This window comes from Musa acuminata, chromosome BXJ3-2 (assembly GCF_036884655.1).
Source record: "Musa acuminata AAA Group cultivar baxijiao chromosome BXJ3-2, Cavendish_Baxijiao_AAA, whole genome shotgun sequence".
Lineage (NCBI taxonomy): Eukaryota > Viridiplantae > Streptophyta > Magnoliopsida > Zingiberales > Musaceae > Musa > Musa acuminata.
Genome location: NC_088350.1, coordinates 32,148,845 through 32,172,461, shown reverse-complemented (window position 1 = coordinate 32,172,461; position 23,617 = coordinate 32,148,845). Strand labels below are relative to the sequence as shown.

The window sequence follows — 23,617 nt, the reverse complement described above, 5'->3', positions numbered from 1 at the left end:
GCGAATTCCTTCACTGGTTTCCTTATGATTCTGTCAACATATTTGGTGTTAACTTTGCTACACACAGCTTTGCAATTTGCGCAGGAACTGCAAATGGGAGACTCCATCTTCTATGCACCAAATGCCGTATTTGTATTTCTAGTTCCAATTCATAGATCCATTGAGACCAAAATGACACCGTTCGTCTCTGCTACTCGTGAGACTAAAATGATACTTTTGGATTAGTTTTGCTAATTAATCATCATCTCATAATTGATGTGTTTGCATCTCAATTTTGGACATTTCATTATCTCATAATCATCATTATCTCATAATGACCAAAAACTGTTGCATTCCATTCGAGGGTTAACCAAACCCTACACGAATCAGACTATAGCGGGTAAGGGTTCGAACTCGTGACCCGTTTAATTCGACGCTTATTTTGGCCCGACCCAATCTGCCCGAATCGCCGCACTATCTCCACTTTGCTAGTTGGCGATTCCATGGCGACACGCCCCTTCCCACCTCTCCTGCGTCTCCGCAGTTCTCTGCTCCCTTCGTCGCCCCTTCTCGCCCTCCTCTCTCTCTCCTCCCTTCGCTGCCGCACCACCAAGCGGAGGCTCGCATCGCTGCACTTCCTTCCGTCGCCTCCGAGAACCTTCCGGAGTCTCGCCACCGTCACCGCGCCGCCCGTGGTGGTCGCCGAGGACGACAAGTACGGGAGGAAGCAGGTCATCAGCGTCACGCCTCAGCTCTACGGCTACATCTTGTCCAATGTCCGCGAACCTCCGGTAACCTCGTGCCACATCGTATTGTGTTTTTTTCTTTGCATCTTTTCTTATCCCACTAATTGCTTTTGGTGGGAAGATGAGTTGATTATGGGTTTTAATTTGACGTGTTCAGATCCTTCGTGAGCTTAGAGAAGAAACAGCGACTATGCCAGGGAGCCAGATGCAGGTACTCGTGCTTGCTTCTTTCTTCTCGTGTGCTGTTCTAGCTGACATTGTCCTGTGAGAAGGTTATCCCTTTGGTCGTTTACTAATGTGCAGTATCATTGCATATTATTGGATACTCAATTATGTTGGTTTTTTGCAATAGGATTTTTTGGACCTAGCAGAACACAAGGTACATGACATGCCATAATAAAAGACCTCCATTAGAGTAATGATTCCTTTAAAGTTAATGTTCCTTCTCCTTTGCATATTAGTCTTAAACTGTTTGTCTTTGGCTATGTCACTTAGAGCTCATCTTCTGCCTTCAAACAGTAAATTTGTTCTTCTCTCCACAGAATTGGTTACTTTTATAAACATGTATTCGGTTGACTCAAGATAATAACGTTTCTAGTAGGTATCTCCGGATCAGGCCCAACTACTAGCAATGCTTGTACAGATTCTTGGGGCACAACGGTGCATTGAAGTTGGCATCTACACGGTGTGGTTACCTTAAACAGCTATGCTGCCTTCAGTTTTAGCTTTGATGCAAAACATGGAACTAACTTGATTTTTTGTCCAGTTCTTTTAATCGGATGTTATGTGTTCTTTCTTTGTAATTGCTTGCATTCGAGTATTTACTGCTGATGTTTAGATGGTGATTAGCTGCTGGTTTGGTATATATATGTTCAAGATTAAATGCTTGCTTTATGCTTTAGACAAGCATGCATACAATTGGCAATGGTTTTAGTTTCAGTCACATGTGGGTGCCATCTTGTTGGCATATTGAGCTGTATGGACCCTCATGTTCCAGCAGAATCAACTGAAGCAAATAAAAAATGAAATTGGAAGTATTATTAAAGGAACTCCTAAAACCTTAAAGATCTATCATCAAAGTGAGTTTAAACATGTTAATTTGAACTAGATCTTCTGTTCACTTCATGAGAAATGACATTGAATCAAGAGAGAGAGAGAGTGTGTGTGTGTGTCCATCAAACCCTACCGTCACTGTGTCCTTCAAACCTTCTATTTAGTTTGCATCCTGAATTTTGTCTGATGCATCAACTGATTTGTGGAAAATCAATAATATATAAGGAAATTGATGATGTGGCCCCAACCAACTATCACACGTCATTGTAACACCATATAGGTCTCACTGCTTCTTGAATGATTTGATCTAATTTCTTAGTTCGGCCACCTGGTCTAAATAGTAGGTCGGATTTCTAGACCTGGCTTCTATGTTGATGACATGATGCTATGGTAGTATGAATGGGCTGGAATCCAGAGGAAGTTAAACCACCTGACACTAGCTTTCCCCATGTCCTTCTTTCCCTTCGTGTATGCATCATTGATCTTTTTGTTTTGCTAATTGTGGTGGCCAAGTAGTAGATCATGTTACCCTTCTGGCAAGTCTTGTGATGAAACCTCGTAATCTACCATGCCTCATGCTACCTATCTTGCCCAACTAAGGAGGAGGACATTTGGCTAGCAGCCCTGCTCAGTCCTTGTGGCTCGATAGAGGTTCTCGCTGTGGATGATCTAGTGAATTAACTTGGTCCACTTCAAATGTCACTTAACATACTCGAGTTGCTCGATTGATGTTTCATAGTCTCCTTGTTTATGTGCTGATGCACCAAGGAGGCATGAATGCCATTGCCAGCTGCAAGGTCTGAGTCGACCTCATCATTGCAACCCTCATGCTCATTAGACCGGTGTATCAATAGCATGTCTATACTTTGCATCTTTGGGGCCATTTTCCAAACAAATGTCAATAGAATAAATTACCTCTTGTTAGCTCTCAATTGTATGTTAATGAAATAAGTGCTGTTATTAGTCCTAAATTACCCTTAATTGAGTATAAATGGAAAAAGACCCTCCTTAGCTCTAATAATCTTTTAATCATATTAATGGAAGAATAAGCCCTTCAACCACCAATAATTACATAATCAAACAACAGTAAGCATATTGTAATTAGCCCTAAATTACTTCTAATTGCCCCTAACTGGGTCTAGATAGAAGAAGATCTAACTAGTCTGGTTAGCCTTTAATCACATTAAATGGAAGAATAAACCCTTAATCCACCAATAATTTCATAAACAAACAAATAAATTAGTCCTAATTACTCTTAGTTAGGTCTAAATCGAATAAAAAGTATTTAATCACATCAAAATGAAAGAATAAACCCTTAATCCATCAATAATATCATAATCAAACAACAATAAGCATGCTTTAATTAACCCGAAATTACTCCTAATTACCTCCTAATTGGGTCTAGAAGTAAGAAAATGATCCTAATTAGGGCTTTATTATTGTTATTATTATTATTATTCTAATTAGCTGTCACATGTTAGAATGAGCTATAAAATCATGTAAGAAGTTGAAACGTCATGCAATGAGCTTAATTTCCTTAATTGCCACTCATTAGACCTTAATGACACTTAACTACCTGACCATACACTAATAAACCTCTAATTAGCCATCAAGCATCATAGAATAAAATCAAAATCATGCAAGAGGTTGATACATGGTCGATCTAAGCTATTTTTTGTTATATACCTCTAGTTAGGTCTTAACTGATCATCAGTGCCTAATCAATTAAGATTTACCAATATTCTTTTGAAGATTGTTATTTTAAAGATATGACTAATAAAAAATTGTGTTCCCTTTCTCCCAGGGATACTCTTCTTTAGCTATTGCACTGGTGTTACCTGAATCGGGTCGGTTAGTTGCATGTGAAAGAGATGTGAAATGCCTTGAAATTGCAAAGAAGTATTATGAGCGTGCTGGCGTTTCTCACCAGGTTATATCCTGCTAATCTTGTCTGCCATGAAAGTGAAGATTGAGTGCTTTCATTTCTTTATTTGTTACCACAATATTTGAATACTCTTTGTTTTTCTTTTCTTATTTATCGTGGTCTATAAACTGGGATTACTGCTTCCTCTTCATTTGAAATGTTATGAAAGGAACAAAACATTAGAAAACCATGGATCATGTAGATATGATCCAAGGAGTCATTTTACATGTTTCTTTGATTGAGATTATACATTGCATTTTTGTGAGTCTTCATCTCCAATGTTTTCTCTTTCATTTTATTTGTACTAATATTCACTGTATTCCTTAATCTGTGTTGGAGAGCTCAAATAATGTATATTTGTGGGTGACCTATTAAAGAAAAACAGAAAGGACACTTGCTTAATGGGCGAGTCCCCCTCTATCTTTTTGTCTTTCTTTTGTAGTATAATCATAAAACATTTCATTTAAGAGAGGTGTGCTATTCATAAGCCTAGCCTTCTCTCTTAGTTTTTTCTTTCGTACCTGTCTTAGTTTTAATAGGTTCAGTTAATGTTCAAAAGAGGTCTAGCACCCAGTTTAAATGGTGTTGAACTAGGTTTCTTTGGTTTTTGGATGGAGAAGGATTAAATAGGTGGTGTTAAGATTTGGTGGTATACTATCTGGTTTAGGTGGTCTGTCACTTGGTCTAGCCATGGACAATTACTTATAGCCAATACTAAAATCTAGTGCACAAGTCTCCCTCTAGTGGCACTTATAGCCATTATTTATACCTTTATGACACTCTTAGTCATATCAAATGCTGACACTACCTATTAAACAAGGCACTTTTTAGTTCTGTAAAGTCACACTAAATATATGGTAATAGAGTTTTCTTTTTCACTCTTCAATTACATCTCTCTTGGTACTTATTTTTTTGCTTTGCTTCTTTGTTCTTTCATTTATTGCTAGCATATTCTTCTGCAATCTAATATGGATACCGTATCCTATTTGATGAATAATGTGGAATTTCTTAGTTCGAGGTTTGATGATGGTGGTCTTAAATTGGTGTAGTTTCTGAATAGCAGGTCTTTGACTTCAGGTTACATGGGGCCAAATTAAATTTAAATTTGAAGAAAAGACATAATATAACCATCAATTACAAAAAAAACTCACATCCTTTGGTGTCTTCTTCCCTGTGGTCCTCTCTGGCAATGGGAAGCTGCAAAAGGTGGAGAGAGGGCAATAGTTTCTCATGTCCAAGGACAAAATCCAGTCTTTGATAAGACCCCTTTAAGATCACTGAAGCAATGCAGTTCAGGCTAGTTTAGCCCTTCAACATAAAATGGTGGACCTACAAGATTGACATAAGAAACACATATATGGGGAATTGAGCATCAGTGGGGACATATCATTTGATAGATGAGACATGTTTTGAAACCTTATTACTTGCTTTTTGGTGATATTTTGTGGATTAGAGACATAACAATATTATGCTTTGTGGCCTCTGTGTCAAATTTTGCATATATGTGAAGCTTCTACTTATGTCATTCTAATTTGTTGTTGATAATTTTTAGGTGGATATCAAACATGGCTTAGCAGTGGAATCATTAAGATCCTTAATCCAAAATGGTGAATCTTGCAGGTAAGGAACTGGACTAAAAGTCAAATATAAGCTGTCTTATAATCATGAGGTGTTATAAATTACTTCACATTTATTTGTAAATTAGTGGAAATTATGGTGCATTAGTATTGTCATATTAACAAAATATATCATTGTAATTTGGTTGTTTATGGTAAATGATGATTATGAAGGCCTCCAACTTGTGTCTTTTGATACTTCAATTACTTGAGTGTTAACAATAACATAGATATGCTGGCAGTGTTGATTTGAATAAAAAAAAAAGATAGAAAGATAACAAGAAAGACGGGAGAAGAGGAAAAAAACACCAAGCAACCATCATGTATCCTCATGAGAGAGAGAGAGAGAGAGAGAGAGAGAGAGGATGAGCCTCTATTTAAAAGCCTATTGATGACTGATGAGCTTGGTTCACGAGCTTATTAACAAATTTTCTCGTGAGCATAAATGAGTTAAGTTTTGTCATTTCTAGCTTGGCTCATTTAAGATCCAGCTTTAGAGTTAGTCTCAAGCTTGGTTCATTAACCTTTGTGAATGAGCTCGAGCAAGTGTTTAACGGGCTGAAGATTCAACTGCTCGCTAGTGATTTGACTCATTTGCAACCCTACAAAAAGCCATGAATGGTAGCTATCTTATATCTTTATAAACTTTTATTGATATATGCTAGCGAACTCCTATATTGAGATATTCCAAACTGTAAAGTGGTAAGGTGAGGTGTCAATTTTTCTTATTCCCATAGCGCATCCTTATCTAATATAACATGACATGAGATGGTTATTTAAATCCACTTAAATACATAAATTTCATCCTTATTTGTCATAATTGCAATTATATCCTTATCTGCTACCTAGCTTATAAAGATCATAACGAAGCAATTGTGCTTATGAAAGTTAAGTATGCATATATTGTACTCTCAACTCTCAAGTACATTAAACTATAAATAGATTGATTGTTCAAGCAACATTTGAACTAGGAATAGGAAATTACCTACCGAAGTTGATTCCACTTTCTTGATTGTCTTTCCCTTAATCAGAAAAGGGTTTATGGTCTAAATATCAGTTATTCTATGATAGGTACAAACAAAATTTTCCTGTAGGTTCTTTTTATTTGTTTTAAACTGCATAATTCAGCTAAATCCAAATACACTGATGTTGCCAGTTTTGACTACAAACTAGTATGGAATTCATGTCGTGGATATATTTAAAACTAATTGTTGGAACAATTTTCTTTTCAGTACATATTAGATTCCACTATTTTTCTATTTTCTAATGAGATGGAACCTCTTTTGTTCTTTTTTTTTATTTTGTAGTTATGATTTTGCATTTGTGGATGCTGAGAAGCGGATGTACAGTGAATATTTTGAGCTTCTATTGCAACTGGTAATGTTCTGTGTGGTTGTGTGGTGTAATATATTTAGTGCAAGAAAAACTAAGAAGTTGCCGGGTGATTCTTTTTAGAATAAAATTCTTGTGCTTTGGTTATGCTCCATTTTATTATGGGAAAAAGATCAATATTACTTTTGATAATTTCTGTCCTCTAGTATTAGACTATCAAACCAAGAAGAGAGAAATGCATATCAAGTAATTTAGTTAAGGATCCGTTGCCATGCCTCTTGAACACACATCAAGGAACAGGAAAAGGACTTTATAGAAGTGAAATAACTTGAAGAGTTGTTGAGTGTATAGCTATTTTCTCGAAGTTTTTGTTTGTTTAACTCTAAAATTTATAGATCTGTCATTTGAGATATATCATTTCATACATGATCTTCATCTCCAGGGTAGTAGAGAGATATAGTTTCTAGATAGATTTGGAATATTGTACACACATGACATAGATTTCTGATAGATTTGGGATGTTATACACGTATTAGTACTTAATTCACACTGTGATGATTCTTCTGAAAGAACTGTAATTTATCTTGAGGTTGAAGTGCATGATATTACATGATTATGGCATGGCTGTGAACTCTAGAATTGCAGTTTTTCGCAAAGCTCCTAGTTGTTCGAAATGGTAAATGGTAACAGTTGTGTTATGTTAAAAATATTATCAGTAGACCAGTAAAGAGATTTGCTTTATTTTACTATTTCAAGTTCTTTGTTACCTTTTGGTGCTCCTATCATGTATTCTAGGTTAACAAGGAAGACAATTTGAGATTTTAAGTTTCTTTCTTTCATCTCTAACATATATGCTAGTTCCCCATCTTGGTGACACTTGCACTGTCCTATGTAAGGTACACCTTTCCCTCATGTTAGCATTGATATTCTTCTGGATTCAAGGGCAAAATCATTGCATCCCTGCCTCCTTCATTGTCTACATGGTACCTCGAGACTGGAAACTATTCCATCATCTGAAACTGATCAGAAAAATAATGACTTAAGATGTACTATCTGTATTGAAATTATGCCAAATGTTCTTTTTAAGTTCTCCAGTTACAAAATCTTCCTTAAAGGGAAACTGGGCTGTGCAAGTTTAGATCACCTTATGGGTAATAATACTCTGACATGGTCTTCCAAATGTTCTGTGAACTTTACTCAATGAAAGAAATAAAAAAAAGATGTTGTGTAGAGTAAATTCTTTCATTACAAATTTGGAAATGGACACCCAACGAGACACTATGAAGATCCAAATAGATATGTGCAATCATGAATTTTTCTGGTTATTTTTTGCTTCAATGTGTTCTATCTCTGTTTGGTTAGGATGAGCTGGAAAAAAATAATTACTTTGAATCTAACTTTGTTTTTAGATTGATGAAACTGAGACTGCACAAAAATCTTGCTCTTCAAACTATCTTACAGGTTAGGATTGGGGGCCTGATTGTCATTGATAATGTTCTTTGGCATGGAAAAGTTGCTGACCCTCAGGTAAGCTAGTCTAATGTCTTTATGTGGATGCGATCATAGTAACGTTTACTCTACCATTCATCCATCCAGGTGAATGATTCCAAGACCATCAGCCTAAGAAACTTCAACAGAAAAATTCTTGAAGACAAGCGCATCAGCACTAGTATGGTTGGTTCTAATTCCTTCACATTAGCTATATGACTTATTTCAATTGATTTGTTTTGATTTCTTTGCTTTTGTTCTCTGTTATTAGGAATCTAACTAAACCATATTAATTCAACAGGTGCCGATCGGCGATGGCATGACAATATGCCAGAAGAGAGCAGATATTTGAGCCAGTGTTAGGAATCTCCACACCGAACAACTACTTCTCTGCAACAGAAGAGGTATTCCATGAATAGTTCTTGAACTGAGACTCTTAACTAAATAAGAGCGAATTGAAGGAAGAAGCTTTCATTGTGGTTTATAATCCCAGCTGATCACTTATCAATTGTGCTTTAATTTACTCGAGAAATATATCATTTACAAATTGAAGTTTCCAACAAGATGGCACCCACATATGACTGAAACTAAAACCATTGACAATTGTATGCATGTTTGTTTAAATTATAAAGTAAGCATTTAATTTTGAACATTTATTTTAAAGGAATCATTATTCTAATGGAGGTCTTTTATTATGGCATGTCATGTACGTTGTGCTCTGCAGAGGAGTTTGTACACTTGGAGTTGCACTCTTGGACGTGTACACTTGGCGTTCAAGGAATACCTCTTTGTCATGCAAACTCGTGTGCACCCTTCCCATAAGACACTTGGCGTTCTCTTCACGTCTCTGTTCTCCCGTTTCCTCCTCTCCCCATTATTAGCCTTATTACCTTTACCAGTTTGTAGACGTCCAAGAGTGCAACTCCGATCGAGAAACCTCATGGAGAAACAAGATCTGGACTTCGTCCTCGTCCCTCTTGGCCTCTTATCATTGGTAGCCTACCATCTATGGCTCCTCTACCGGATCACCCGGCATCCCACCACCACTGTCATCGGCATCAACGCCATCAATCGCCGCATTTGGGTTCAAACGATGATGGAGGTCAGCACATCCCTATTTCACATCGCTTGTTGCTTCAATATACATGGATCGATTGCTGCCGATCTTTCTGCAGGATCCTGCAAAGAACGGAGTGTTGGCAGTCCAGACTCTGCGGAACAACATAATGGCGTCGACGCTGTTGGCGTCGACGGCGATCATGCTCAGCTCGCTGATCGTCGTGCTGATGACAAACGGCGGTAGCAGCAGCCGCCTCCGGGGCCGGGGCTTCGTGGTCGGCGACACGAGCGACCTGGGGCTCTCCATCAAGTTCTTCTCCATCCTGGTGTGCTTCCTGCTCGCCTTCCTCCTCAACGTGCAGTCGATCCGGTACTACAGCCACGCGGGGATCCTCGTCAACGTGCCCGTGAAGAGCCACCGGGCGGCGCCGGCGCTGGCGGCGGAGTTCGTGGCCAGGGCGTTGAACCGGGGGAGCTATTTCTGGTCGCTTGGGTTGAGAGCCTTCTACTTCTCCTTCCCGTTGTTCCTGTGGGTGTTCGGGCCCATTCCTATGGCGTCTTGCTGCTTCGTGCTGGTGGTCATGCTCTATTTCCTGGATGTGTATTCCGGGTGGGGCGAGGAGAGGGCGGAAGAAGAGATGGAGGGATGGGTGGGTAGGGTGACCGTGCATGGGGATTGCTGAGGGGAAGACGGTGGCCCACCCAACCTGAATCAAGATCTGGGCTCAATTCCTCGTTGAATCATGTTGTCGCTGGATTTGATGTGTCAGCAGCTGCCGTCGTAAAATGCTGCATAGATTTTGGCTGAATTCATGGATCGAATGTGCACACCATCATGCAATAATAAGATTGGATTCGTGACACATTCACGGGTCGAATGTGCATTCCATCATGTAACAGGATGGGATGCCTGACATATTATAGAGTATGGGCTTGACAACATGCCGTATTCGCACGCACGAGAGCGACTAGGCTTGAATGCTTGTGGTTTCAAGTGGCATTGTTTGCTAGGTACTTTGGGGATGTGGATAGGGCTAATTATAGATTTACAGTTAGTTAGAGATTTTTATATTTAAAATTTATATTTATAAAATAAAAATATTTAATTATATTTGTTTTAATGTTGTTGATTTTATCGATGAAAAATATCATAATACGTACATGAATAATATAAAATCGATGGGTAAAAATATAATTTTAATGATGGTGACATGGGTGATTGTTGTGGCAGCGATCAGTGATAACGACATGATGGTCGATTTTGTCGATGTCGATCTGAACATCAATGATGAGGAGGAAAATGAGATAGAGCGGTAAGGTATCTATGTCGGCATTGAAGGAGAAAGAGGAGGCATGTGAGGTATTTGCATCATCGAGGGAGAAGGAAAACGAGGTAGGTGAGGTAGAGAAGTGTAGCGTCGAAGAAGGATGTTGAGGAAGGTGAGGTATATGCATCAACGTCGCACCACTCTGCCTCCTCTTCCACCTCTAATGTTGTTTTGCGTATGTGTCGACGTTGGAAGAGGAAGAGGAGGGAGGTGAGGCATATATGTTGGTGTCGCACTTCTTTGTCTCTTCTTCCTCCTTCGGCATCACTTTGCATCATTAATATTAGATGAGGAAGAGGAGGTAAGTGAGGCATTTGTGTTGTCGACGATAAGGAGGGAAGAGGAAGAGGAGGCATGTGAGGTATCTGCGTCGGTGTCACACTACTCCGCCTCTTCTTCCTCCTTTGGGGTCGCTTTACATTTGCATCAGCGTCGGAGGAGGAAGAAGAGGCAGGTAAGACAAAGCAGTGTGGTGCTGAAGGAGGAAGAGGAGGCAAAGCAGTATAACACCGATACAGATGTCTCACCTCCCTCCTCTTCTTCTTTTGGCACTGCACCTCTCTGCCTCACTTGTCTTTTCTTCTTCCTTTGATACCAACACAGATACAAAGCAATACCGAAGGAGGAAGATGAAGTAGAGCGGTGAGGCACCGATGCAAGTGTCTCACCTCCCTCATCGCTCTTCCTCCTTATTGTTGATTTTGAGATTGACACCAATAAGGTCAACTACCAAGTCGTTGTCGTCGACTACCACCACAACAGCTACCCATGATGTCATAATTGAAATTATCGTTCATATATACGTATTATATTTTTCGATAGTAAAGCCGACAATATTAGGGTAAATGAGGTTAGATATTTTATTTTTATAATTATAATTTTTTAATATAAATTTCTTAAGTGGCTGAGATACTTAAAAAAAATCTAATTACAAGAAATAATATATAATTAACCTAACGTGAATGTGAACATGCACAACGTGTGCAAAACGACTAGGTTATCTGATCAATGCAACGATGGGCTACAAGCTAAGAACAATTTCAACCTAAAATACCTTGTTAGTTCATCTAGATTCATACAACTTCTCATGCTAAGTCGGTAAGCTCTTGTGCAATTTCTTGGATACCGCAAACATTATTAGAAATACTAATATCATCGAAAACATCTTGGATTATCGATTATTGACCTCCACCGCTGCTGTTATCGGAAATATCTTGGATTGGCTTTGTTTGTTTGAGAAGTCTAAAAGTAATACATGTATTTAGGAGGGGAAATCTTTCGCTAAATTGGTTAGCAAATTATGCTAGAATTTATAGTGAATTAATTAACAAATTATGCTAGAATTTATAGGGTGGATGACTTTTGAAAGAAAGAGGATCCTTCATATTCTATTGTTTTGATTGCCTTTGATATTAGGATGAATGACTTTTGGACCGAAAAATATTTTCTAGATTTTATTGCTTTGATTGTTTTTTATTTTAGGGACAATTATTGTAATCACTTTTTATAGTAATTTAGTTTCTATAAAAAAAAAAACTCTAAGGAAAGAAAATATATACTTACCATAGCCATAGTTATAACAACACATGGATTTATACCTTGGCACATACGCATATAATTATAAACATATACAAAATAAAAAATAATAATATCATCTACAAAGATCGATCAAATTAGTAAACTTGATAATTTATAATTTTAAAAGTTTTACCATTAACATGATTATAAGAACAGTTTCTTCACTCTAAGAAACCTTCCATAAAATCGAACGATCGAGAAAAAAAAAATTAAATTATAGGATTATGTTTAGTGAGCACAACTTAGACAAGCAATTTTAGGCCAAAAAATCCATCAATATTTAGATGCTTTGTGCTGAATGATAAAGATTCTTAAGGTAAATTGATTACTAAATCCGAAAAACCTATATTTCTTAGACATTCAACAAACCTTTAAGGCTTGTAGAACTTACAATAAAAAGTAAATTCAATTATATAAAGATTAAGTATTAAATTCAAGACATGAATGAATTGGACACTCATGTCACATGCTTGAATTTGGATTAAAATCATAAGAAAAATAGAAATGTTGCTAGAAACATTATTTTCATGAGCCTTGGTGGGAGCACCACCAACCTTTTTCTATGTCTATTATCACGAGTGAAAGCATCGTTAGAATTGGTATGGTCTCTCGGAATAAGCCATAAATGATAGAAATTTAAAATTAATAAAATATTGCTATAAATTGAATACTTAGGCTTAATAGAATTCCATGAAAAAAGACACAAAGAAAAAAAGTGGTTTTATCTGAAAAAAGGAGAAATAAACGAGTTTTTTTAAAAGATAGATTTTTAAAAATATTAAGTAATTTAACCCATAAAAATCTTAATAGTATATCGGCTATCGTCTTATCATTTATATTCATTTTAATTTACGTTTATGTCTTATTATTAATTCTCATGATTGTATTATATATATATAAGAATATTTTGAATATTTATTTTCAAAATATTTTTTAATTTTTCTCCATCAAGTCCTAGTCACTATGATTTCTTATTACATATATTTTGCTAAAATATGTGAGAGTTAAATACGTTTTTTCTATTACAAGAATAAATAAATAGGCAAAAAAGCCCCTGATTATTAAAAATAAATAATAAATAAAATATTGGAAACCGATCGCCGAAACCGATCAATCATACCTCCCTGCCTTTGTGTAGTAATCGTTTCTGATCTTACAGAGACAGAGGAGAGAGGCGATCGAGATGGTGGAATCGAACGCACTCCTGGAGGAGGCGGCGCGGCTGGCGGAGGCGGCGCGGGAGCTCCAGGAAGCTGCCGCCATCCTCATCTCCAGGACCCGCAACGAGGAGCAGTCCCTGCGACAGCGCGCTGTCGCCCTGGAGTCCGACCTCCGGAGGCTTCAATCGTCGCTCGATTCGACCGTCAGAAAGAAGGGTGAGAGCGCCACTGGCGGGGGCGTCGATCCGAAGATCGCAGAAAAGGTCGGGGTATTCCCTTCCCTTCCCTTCTCTCCGCTGGATCTCGATGTGGTTCCATTCGCTCCAGCCTCTCATTCGTTTCGTTGTGTTTTAGGTTGATGAAGAGTTATGCAGGGCGAGATGCGTCATCAATGATGGGGATGTTGCATCACTGCTTCTCAGCAAGACCCATGGTAATTTGTGGATGAATTTGGGATGACGAGATGCGGTTTTCAGGTTGTTGGATGGAAAAAAAGAAATTAGGGATTTACTTTTGTTTAATTCGTATATTCAGGTCGGTTCTTGAAGATGTTCCTTGGCCCTGTCAATGTACGAGCAACAAGGAAAGAAGTCCAGCTCAAAGTGAAGGAGGAGTACAATAGCTACAGGGTATGCCCCTATTTTGAGTTTCATGTGTTACGAAATTTGCCTACAGAGTTTTGTTACATAATCTCGTGGATGACCAGACTGTTCTGTAGGTTTGATAATTTTTATCGCTTTCTTTCCATGTTTACCCGAGCATCTTAAAACTGGAATTTGAAACATAGATATGATTCCCTCTGATGTCTTAATTGCGTCCTTATTACTGGTTGATTCCCTCTGATGTCTTAATCTGTGATTGTTCAGCTGAATTAAATCTTATACCCAAGGAAGAAACGTGAGAGGTCATGTTTTAAGATTTGGCTAAAACTCCTAGGAGAAAATTTGCGGCATCAACCATGAAAGATACAGAGCAAGTAGAAACATCTAGCGGGGCTGTACAGCGGGCAGGTCAGTTAGAAAATGCTATGAAATACGCACAAAAGAAAAATAATGTTAAGTTCTGAATGGAATAAAAATGTTATCTTCCTGTTGAATGAAAATAAGACTTTTTAATGCAATGCAACTTAGTCCATAATGTAGGAGAGAGATTCAACCTAATGCTTATTAACAGTATAAATTAAATTTCTAAAACCTATATAGCTTAGGAATGTCACATTTTGCTTTTCAATACCAAACTCTTGCAAGATTGGTTTGTTTCCATGTGCATAAAAAGATAGCAAGTTAAATTGCTACTTCAGAACTTACAGATGATCTTTGTTGTCCCGTGAAAGTAGTTACTATGCTGGGGCGGGGGTGGGGAGTCCCCTAATAGAAGGTCTTTGTTGGTCTTTGTTGTCCCCTGAACTTACAGATGGTCACATGTGACAGCCTCCATCAACCTTGAACATGTCCGTAGAAGATGGGAACCTAATTCATGATATAAGGTAAGCTAATACATGAAAAATTCCCATACGTGGTAGAGCTAATGGGAGGATGGGTATGATGTCGTGAGATCTTGATTTTTAAAACCTTGCTTTCGGAGACATTGGGCCCTCCATTTTCATGAAAATTTCTTTGAATTTGAGTCTTTAAGTTACCAAGTTCTAAGATTAAACATGAAGCCGATCTATATCCTGTGAACTTTTGCTGCCATGTGACATTTTTTAGTTTAATGCTCCAGGAGAATATGCTTTGAAAAATTACATAGTTATTGATGGTTTATTTTAATGTTCATAATTTCGGGTTAATGCTCTGTACGTACTAAGTTTTGGAAAATTCCTGATAAAAATAAAAAAATACCCAGAATAAGTCCTGTACTTCCCAGTACTGTGTGATACAGGCCTTGGACCGGACATACCGCCCAGTTTATCGTAGTCCATCTACCGATAGTTTGTCAGATTGCTAAATACAACCCGGGCCTAATCCTACTGGACCACATTGCAAACTTTGGTTTGATTATAAATAAGTCTACTGCTATAATACCCCAGATCAAAATTTTACAGAAATCTGTTGCAATAATAAGTTTATGAACTACATAAAAGTTTGCTTCCTTATTATCAATTGTTTGATTTACTTAAAAGATATATGGATAAGAAAGATATGTTATACTAAGTATTTGATTGGCTATAATGCATGCACAAAAAAATGCACATATAAACTTTAATGTTCTTCATGCCAGGACAGAACAGCCTTTTTATTTCTTCTATTTCCGTCCACTCTTCTTCTTTTGAGATCTTGGGTTTGGGATGCGTGCCTTCCAGCATTGCCTGTCCAGCTATATCAGGTATAAAAATATTTTGACCACAATTTCAGTTGTCTACATTGGTGAGTATTTTTTGTAAATAAGTTATTCTGTGGTGCTATTTGTGCGTGATACTCTCAGGTTTGGCTGTTATACCTATACACAACTTTAGCTTTGCGGGAAAACATATTGAGAGTAAATGGAAGCGACATTCGTCCTTGGTAAGGAAAGTTCTCGTTTGTGCTGTTTATTCCTCCTATTATGCAGTATAGAAAAGCAGGCAGATTTAGCTTGGGATAGTTATTTGCCAATATCTTCTGAAGTTGGAGCATTTCTTTGTTATCTTCATTTGTTAGCTTTTCAGCTTGCAATTCTTGTCAAGAAAAAAATGTTTATATTTTGATAAACTTATGGCATGTGCTGCCTTGACATGGCTATTCTTTTTGCATGACCCAAATTTCTGGTAGTTGTTCTCTTTTTCTAATTTCTTAAGATTTTAGCTTCTGATAGATTTGTACATATTACTCATACAACTACCGTATTTGGCCCCCTTGCAACCTGGATGACCAAGCTGTGGATATTGCACCTCTTTAGGCCTTGTATTGCCAGGAGTGCTTGTTTGCCGTTTTAACTCATACAGCTACTCAACAACAACTAGTCAGAAATTTCTTTTTCATCTCTGTGAATACTTCTAATTTTGTTAATACAACGTGACAGACATAGACCAACATGCTTTCATGCTGACATAAGTGCACGGTCAGGAGAAAAGCAGTAAAACAATTAAAGAAGAATCACAATGAATAAAAAGGTTAGAAAATTTGAGATTTGGTTGTCTGTGGAAATGATTAAAAACATAAATAGAAAATGAGATTGGTTTCATTTTCAGGTTATGGCTAAGGTAAAACTTAGACTGAACCAAACCTTTGGCTTTGTCACCTATAAATCTGAAACTAAACTAGATCAAACTCAATGGAACATTCCCGTTCGTGGTCGATGATAATAATGTATGATTTAGATTTGAAATCATCAGCTGTGTTCCTTCTGATCTCCTTCCTTGCCTGTTGTCCATATACAGTCTCTTTTTCATATTTACACACTGTAGGACTACATACAGTGGCTCCACAACCTTGAAAATATCGGTCACTGAATCCTAGAATCTAAAGGAAAGATTAGACTTTTCTATTTCTTTCCATCTGAAGAACTGACGACAGTGAGTTGGCCCATTTGGCGGAAGTGAACATTGCCCTTAGATCTTTTTCTGTTGAATTCAAGTCAATAAAGTTAGTGAGTGGAAACTGAGTGATGTTGGGCAGTAGGATCTCTCTATGTTTGAACTTTTACATCATGACATGCATTCATAAACGTTATTGATGTATCAGCTGATGCTGTGTGCTCTTGCCACTGTCCTTTTAACCGTTGCTGTGCTATCAATGTGCTTTATCATTAAGTCAATACAGTGGGCTGTGCAAAGTATCCAATATAAATGCTCCTTACGGCCCATCAATTGCTCACTTTCCTTCCTGAAGTTTACCCCTTTATCTGTTACCACCTGCATTGTATACTACAATCCAATCTCCTCCACGATTGGTCCATCAAGCCCTCTATGTAGTATGCATTGTGAATGTAGTTGTAAGCATCAATAGACTTATGAAATACTATACTTCTGTTATAAGACACCAGAAAATGAATGTTGTTCATCCTGGTAGGCCTGGACCTGTCATCATATATCAATGTAACATCATCGAGGTCCCATTGCTTCTATAATGACTTAATACAGTCTATGGTCTCTTGGATGTACTCATCAAGATAGTTGCCATGTATTTTTCTTGGGGTCAGATATTATATGTTGGGACCAACCTTTTGGATAGTGGACATCATACTTTAATAGCACAAGCAGTTGAACCATTTGACAATTGCTTTTTTGATATCCTTCCTTTTCTTCATTGGCTCAAAAGAGACCCCAGTGGGTCTTCTGAGTTATACTTACCTCAAGCAGGCTCAGTCCTAGTAATGAGCTTAAATCGGGCGGTAAGCTCTATTTCACAAGTGGACCCTTCGAAACTAGGTGGTCCGCATTTTAGTCCTTATGTGGACCAATATTTAATAGGCTATTACGGACTTAGCTGGTTTTGCCTAAATCATGTAGTAACTTTACGTGTCTGTCCGCAAAGAGTCTGCCTCACAAAAATCTCTTATGGTGCTATAAGGACCTGCAAAAGAGAAGTCGAGTTAGAGGAAGCATTTAACTCGGGATCCCACAAGTAGACATTTTAGCGAACATTTGATAGGCAATGCAAATTACAAGCATAGACTTCGCAAGCTCTGAATAGTCGTACGACAAAGGGTCGAAGGAGATCCGCCATGGTCAAAAGTCCTCATAAGTGTTCATCTGACACTATTGCAGAACAAGACAGCGAGTAAGCCTGAACACTACCCCAAAGGCTCATCCAACCATGTGTCACCTGGGTAGCTCTAGGGTGTTGTGCTGGCTGACACTCTGCACCACTCTGTGAAGCTAGAAAACCCTAAAAATGATTGTCTGGATGACCTATTTTTGGACAGTTTTGCCTCTACGCGATAACTGCACACAGCTTACGTTTATAGGACTAAAACGATCATAAAAGCCAACCAAAATAGGACTATCAAGCCTACTGCAAATCCTCTGCATGCTGTGCAAAGTATGAACAAAATCAAAGGACACAGACATACATATTCATTACGTCGAACACCCTATGTACAGATTTGTCCATGATAAGACGGTAGGTACCAGTCTACTTGGTTTCCTGATCCTTGACATTTAGTTGAGATTTAAACCCATGTATAAAAGCATCATTCTTATATTGAATGTCAGAATTGGACTAGATTGAGTAGCACCCAAATCCAATCTTGATGCAAGTGTGGTTAAGTTTTGTTTTTCTCGATCTAGGTTCATCCAATCTAGGAAAACCTTGTGGAGCCTGACAATGGTTCTGCTTGGTCTCATAGTTTGAATTGGGTTGGTTGCTTGTTCGCAAAGCTTAAATGTTAGCTTAGCTAGAAAGAGCACACCAAACAAGTGGTAATGAAGAGTACTTTCATAGATGTATTCACTATTGAAAGGTGTGTTGACCTTATCAATGTTTCCATATTTCTTTATATAGATGCTGATGTTTATTTGTTTCTGCATTTCAATAAAAAGTAATAACAACATGCCTGTAAGTTCATGTTTATGTACACATATAATGTTCTCTTCTCTTTATCTTCAATTAAGGCATGAGCACCTTAAGCATGCAGTAGTTCTTGTCAATAAAACATTTGCAATGCACTCCAAGCCAGAATTAGCTGGCATAAGGAATTTAACAGGTCCTTGAGGCTGCTTCGCTAATAGATATTAGATCTATGTATATGTATCTTTCGAAAATAGGTTTAGAGGGGCTTACTGATTTATGGATTGCAGATTTGTAGGAAGCAATTTTGAGAAGCAGATTATGAGCATATTTTGGATTCATCTGTGAAAAACATTGTAGTCTTGCTCAGTGCCTCCTTGTTGTCTCCCTTTATGTAAGCAGGATCAATTTGTTTGTAATTTAATGATAACCTTTGGGCATCTCTCTCTTTTTGTGCTTGTGTAGGTGGATCTGCCATCACTATTGCGCCATGTTGATGGCCCTTATTAGTCTCACATGGGAAATAAAGCGGCAACCTGATTGTGCTTACAAACAGGTATCAGCATTTGCTATTTCCAACTATCATGAAAAGTGTTTCTTAAGTCAACATGTGTGGTATTTTCGCAGAGAGGGGTGCAACTGTTCCTTAAGTGGGCTATGATGCAAGGTGTTTCTATGCTTTTACAAAACAGATATCAGCGTCAAAGGCTGTATACTCGCATTGCATTGGGCAAGGTGCCATCTCATAGTCTCCTATTAAGTTCCCGATTTATATATTGACTTGCTTTATATACACACTTTGTTGAGTTCAGATACTTAAATTTGTAGATTTCCCTCGATAACCTTATCAAATGATGTTCTATAATCTGCACTAGTTACATAGATGATCAAGAGTGGGCTCATGATAAATCACTATAGTTAAATGAGCATTTTATGCCAGTTCCTTCTTATCAATTCACTCAATTACTGATTAATAGGCAAGTTGCAAGGTGGGTTTTACTCTCCAAACTTGCATTTAAGTTCTAGTTAAAATATTTTCATAACCTGCCTATGTCTTACAGGCCAAGATTTTTATTTGGCTTGTGCTTATAAAGAAGGTGCACTTAAAGGAGGTTCTTCTATGAAGGATTGGATTACTGGTACATCCTTTAGCCCTGGTGGAGACAAACTTGAATTTAGTGATCATCTTCTTTGATACTCCTTGGCCAAAAAGCATCTAGTAACAAGGTTTAAATCTTGGTCTGATATTAGTTTCAACACCTTGTCGGACCGATACAATACCAGTATATCGGGAGGTATATGAAAAAATAATTTAAAAGAAAATATTGAGTGATACCATACATATTTGTGATCTTGATCAGCTGTTAAATATTTGTTAGTACGTACTGGTCCGACCATTATTTGGAACCTTATCTGGGAGCTACTCTTTTGACCCTTTATTTTCAAACATCTACCCAGTTCACCAGCATGTGTCCTAACTGGAAGAAGATTAAAATACCTACTTTTGGAGTTCAGATTATTTTTTGTGACTTGCTTGTGCATTTAAAAGGAAAGAAACTTGGGATTGTTCAAGGGAGTTTATCCTCGGTATATCCTTCAGTGTGTTGTTGAAGTTATTCTCCCTCCACCTTAAAAGTTATTCCACCTTCCAGAGGTGTTAGGGTTTGATGTTTTTATGGAGTATTTCTTGAGATTCTTATTGTAATATCCTATTTTCTTCCTTTTTTTTTTTTTCTTTCCTTCCCATTGTACCTTGTCGCCTAAGTGAAATAAGATAACAACTTCTTCCTTATCCTCAGAAGAAATATCCTCAAAGCTCATCTTTTGTATGTGACCCCATAAGCTGGCTCTGCATATGGGAACTGTGGGACGTTGCTGGAGACCTGGATAGCTAGCTGCAACATATTTTTGGCATGTGACCCCATAAGCTGGCTCTGCATATGGGAACCGTGGGACCTTACTGGAGACCTGGATAGCTAGCTGCAACATTTTTTCGGCAGGAAGGGGTATTTACAAAGCCACCATCAAATATAATGTTAAAGTTGGAGTGGCATTAGACTCGAACATAGATCTGCGCTCTAAAATTTCAAACTAACACCATCCAAAACATCCTTGTAAGCTGGCAATACTTTTATATGTAAAATGTGCATCCTGATGGAAGATCTTGAGCAACAGGATGCTACACCTTGGCAGATCAAGTTGTTGCGAAAAAGTTTGGAACAAAGTCCTCTATCTTTTTATTGCATGTGAATTAGTACCATTAATTTAATGGAAAAGAGTTAAAAAAATTGATTTGCAAGATAGAATAGCTTTTGTAACCTTATCTTTTTACGCTGTGTTTTTTGAAGTATTATTCATGTATGTTCATCTTCCATGTTGGTCACATTTTAGCTTCCATCACAGGCAAAAAGAATGGATGTTGTGTGGGGAGAAACTGCTGGTGTTGAAGGCCAATTGTGGTTGTTATGCCCCATTCTCTTCATTTTGCAGGTAACATAAGTAGAAAACTCTATGACATTCCTAAAGTTGGCTTTTTGCATGCTGTTACAGCGTCTGGCAACATTTGTTGCTAGTTGTATCAATTATTTCTCCAGTGAAAGAAACAGAGTGAAAAGGATCTGAAAGTTAGATTTGTAAAATTGAATATAATAATTCCTTTATGCTATGTAGAAATTTTCTGTTCTCCTTTCTGTCACTTTATTTTAAAACAATGCAGTTTTGAGAAAATTCACCTTTCATATGAAGCAGTTAGAAATCACAAGTCAACTGGTAATTTGCATGGAAGATTTTGTTCGTTGTTAAAATCAAATGGTTTCTACTAATCCGAGATGTCTTCTCTTTTCTTTCACAAGCATAACTTTGACTCTTACTGATGGTTAATTTTGTCGTACAAACTTGCTGGCCTCAGGGCTTTGAAGCATATGTTGGCTTATTACTACTTCGTACAGCTTTTGTTGGTATTATTTGTGAGTGGCAGGCAAGTTATTGTATCAAATTTTACTTTGATTCTGATGTTCCTTTCCATTATTAAACAGACTAATTAATTTGCACGATTTAATTGCTGATTTAAGGTGTTTTCTAACTCTTGCAGGTTATCGTTTGTGGAATATTGCTGGTTTTGATGGCAATTGGTAACTTTGCAAACACCATGCAGACACTTATAGCAAAGTCCAGATTCAAAGCTAAGATGAAAAGAACAAGGAGCAAGTAGGATTTTGATCAATGTATCTTGACTCAGGATCCTTCACCAATTGATTCCAAATCATCCAAGGCATCGTGATGTGGATAATGATCAAGTTTACTACATTTGCTACTTCAAGCTTGGTCAAGTTCTGAAATGCTATTCGTGTTCAAAGCAATGTTGTTTTGTACGGCTCCTACCAGGATGTCTGTTACTAGCAGTTGATCTAATCATCCATCATGAGGTTGAGTGTGGTTTTGCTATGTAGTTTACAATAGTTGTACCTTTCTTTCCTTTTTTTTGGCGCATCACAATTAGATTAGCGTTTCTTAAGAAACCATACGCAGGGAACCAAGCTCAACTGCTCTTCTTTTTGTTTGTGGTTTATAACGAGTGTACGCCATATTACCCTTGCAGAATAAATGGTGAAAGTAACAAATGAAGTTGCCTTTTATTAGACTGTGCGGCTGCTGCTTGCAGCACAGCCTTTATTTCCTTTTCTGCCTGTCCGTGTATTCTTTGCCTGCCATTGCGTACGTGTCTTCGTCTTATACATGCACCGATTTGGTTTTGCTAGTTGGCGGTAATCTCTCTTTCATGTGTCTGCATGAAAAGTTTTTTTTTTTTTAGGGTTGATTACATAATAATTTTTATAATTAGATTTTCTTAACATTTTTAAATCTTTATAGTTATAGTTATAAAAATAAAAACATCGTGGATATTTTTAATGTCATCGGTTTTATTGATGAAAACATAAAAATAAATGATAAAAAGATATTTTTAATATTTTAATTGGTGATGGAGGACAATGCCAATGGTGGTGGATGGCAGCATCATTAGGGTCGTAGGTGGTCATTATGGATAAGGAGAGTGATGGTGAAAGGTGAGGAGGTATTTTGTATCTGTATCGACATCGATTGGGGTCGTAGGTGGTCATTATGAATAAGGAGAGTGATGGTGAAAGGTGAGGAGGTATTTCGTATCTGTATCGACATCGATGCAGATGTAGAGCGACATCACTTTGCATTTGCATCGTCGATCCCTTCGTCGCTCGTGACGAAATGGTCACTCGAGTGGTTGTTGTAGATGAGAAGAGTGACGACAAAAGGTGAGAGACGCTCCACATCTACGTCGACACTAACAATTGTCGAGCGGCCCTCACCTCTCGTCATTTTGCATCTGCGTCGCGATCGATGCAATTGTCGAGCGACGAAAAGGTCATCGATGCAGATGCCGAGCAACTCTTTCATCACTTAGCAACTGTGTCGATATCGACACAAATGTAGAGCGACGAAAACGTCGCTCGACAACTATGTCGGCATTGACGTAGATGTAAAGCTACCTTCATCTCTCACCATCGCTCTCCTCATCTACAACGACTATCCCGAGCAACCCTTTTATCGCTTTGTATTTGTATCAACGTCGATACAGTTGTCAAGTGACGAAAGAGCCATCGACATAGATACAAAATGACTCTCATCTCTCATCACCGCTCTCCTCATTCACAACAACCATCCGCGATACCCAATGATGTCGCCGTTTGTCACCACCAACTAGAACATTAAAATTATCTTTTTATCATTTGTTTTCGTATTTTCAACAATAAAACTAACGATATTAGGATAATTGAAACTACATGTTTCACTTTTATAACTATAAAAATTTTAATATAAAATTTTTAAGTTTAACAATCGGGATAACAAAGAAGTCCTAATGAATCATTTTTAAGTTTATGGCATTGTCT

The 23,617-nt window shown here is 37.7% G+C and overlaps 3 protein-coding genes across 4 annotated transcripts; all 3 read left to right on the top strand.

Annotated features, from left to right (window-relative positions):
- The first annotated feature begins 430 nt into the window (after nucleotides 1-430).
- On the top strand, nucleotides 431-8,790 carry LOC103975254 (uncharacterized). The gene is made up of 10 exons (XM_009390168.3): nucleotides 431-770; nucleotides 883-936; nucleotides 1,078-1,104; nucleotides 1,327-1,410; nucleotides 3,583-3,708; nucleotides 5,255-5,322; nucleotides 6,626-6,695; nucleotides 8,112-8,177; nucleotides 8,247-8,324; nucleotides 8,440-8,790. Exons 1-10 carry the CDS (start codon nucleotides 483-485, stop codon nucleotides 8,488-8,490), a joined length of 912 nt encoding a protein of 303 aa, XP_009388443.2. The 5' UTR covers nucleotides 431-482; the 3' UTR covers nucleotides 8,491-8,790.
- A 141-nt stretch (nucleotides 8,791-8,931) lies between these two features.
- On the top strand, nucleotides 8,932-10,060 carry LOC135632146 (uncharacterized). The gene is made up of 2 exons (XM_065140604.1): nucleotides 8,932-9,240; nucleotides 9,314-10,060. The coding sequence occupies exons 1-2, from the start codon at nucleotides 8,932-8,934 to the stop codon at nucleotides 9,878-9,880; spliced, it is 876 nt and encodes a 291-aa protein (XP_064996676.1). The 3' UTR covers nucleotides 9,881-10,060.
- A 3,152-nt stretch (nucleotides 10,061-13,212) lies between these two features.
- Nucleotides 13,213-22,327, top strand: LOC135630728 (uncharacterized). 2 transcript variants are annotated; one of them, XM_065137887.1, is made up of 10 exons: nucleotides 13,214-13,526; nucleotides 13,618-13,696; nucleotides 13,798-13,892; nucleotides 15,484-15,588; nucleotides 15,688-15,767; nucleotides 19,158-19,248; nucleotides 19,320-19,427; nucleotides 21,096-21,182; nucleotides 21,601-21,669; nucleotides 21,784-22,327. In XM_065137887.1, the coding sequence occupies exons 1-10, from the start codon at nucleotides 13,287-13,289 to the stop codon at nucleotides 21,901-21,903; spliced, it is 1,074 nt and encodes a 357-aa protein (XP_064993959.1). In that variant the 5' UTR covers nucleotides 13,214-13,286; the 3' UTR covers nucleotides 21,904-22,327. The 2 variants fall into 2 exon arrangements, with proteins under 2 accessions (XP_064993960.1, XP_064993959.1); XM_065137888.1 differs by lacking the exon at nucleotides 21,601-21,669 and having other exon boundaries at nucleotides 13,213-13,526.
- Nucleotides 22,328-23,617: the final 1,290 nt, after the last annotated feature.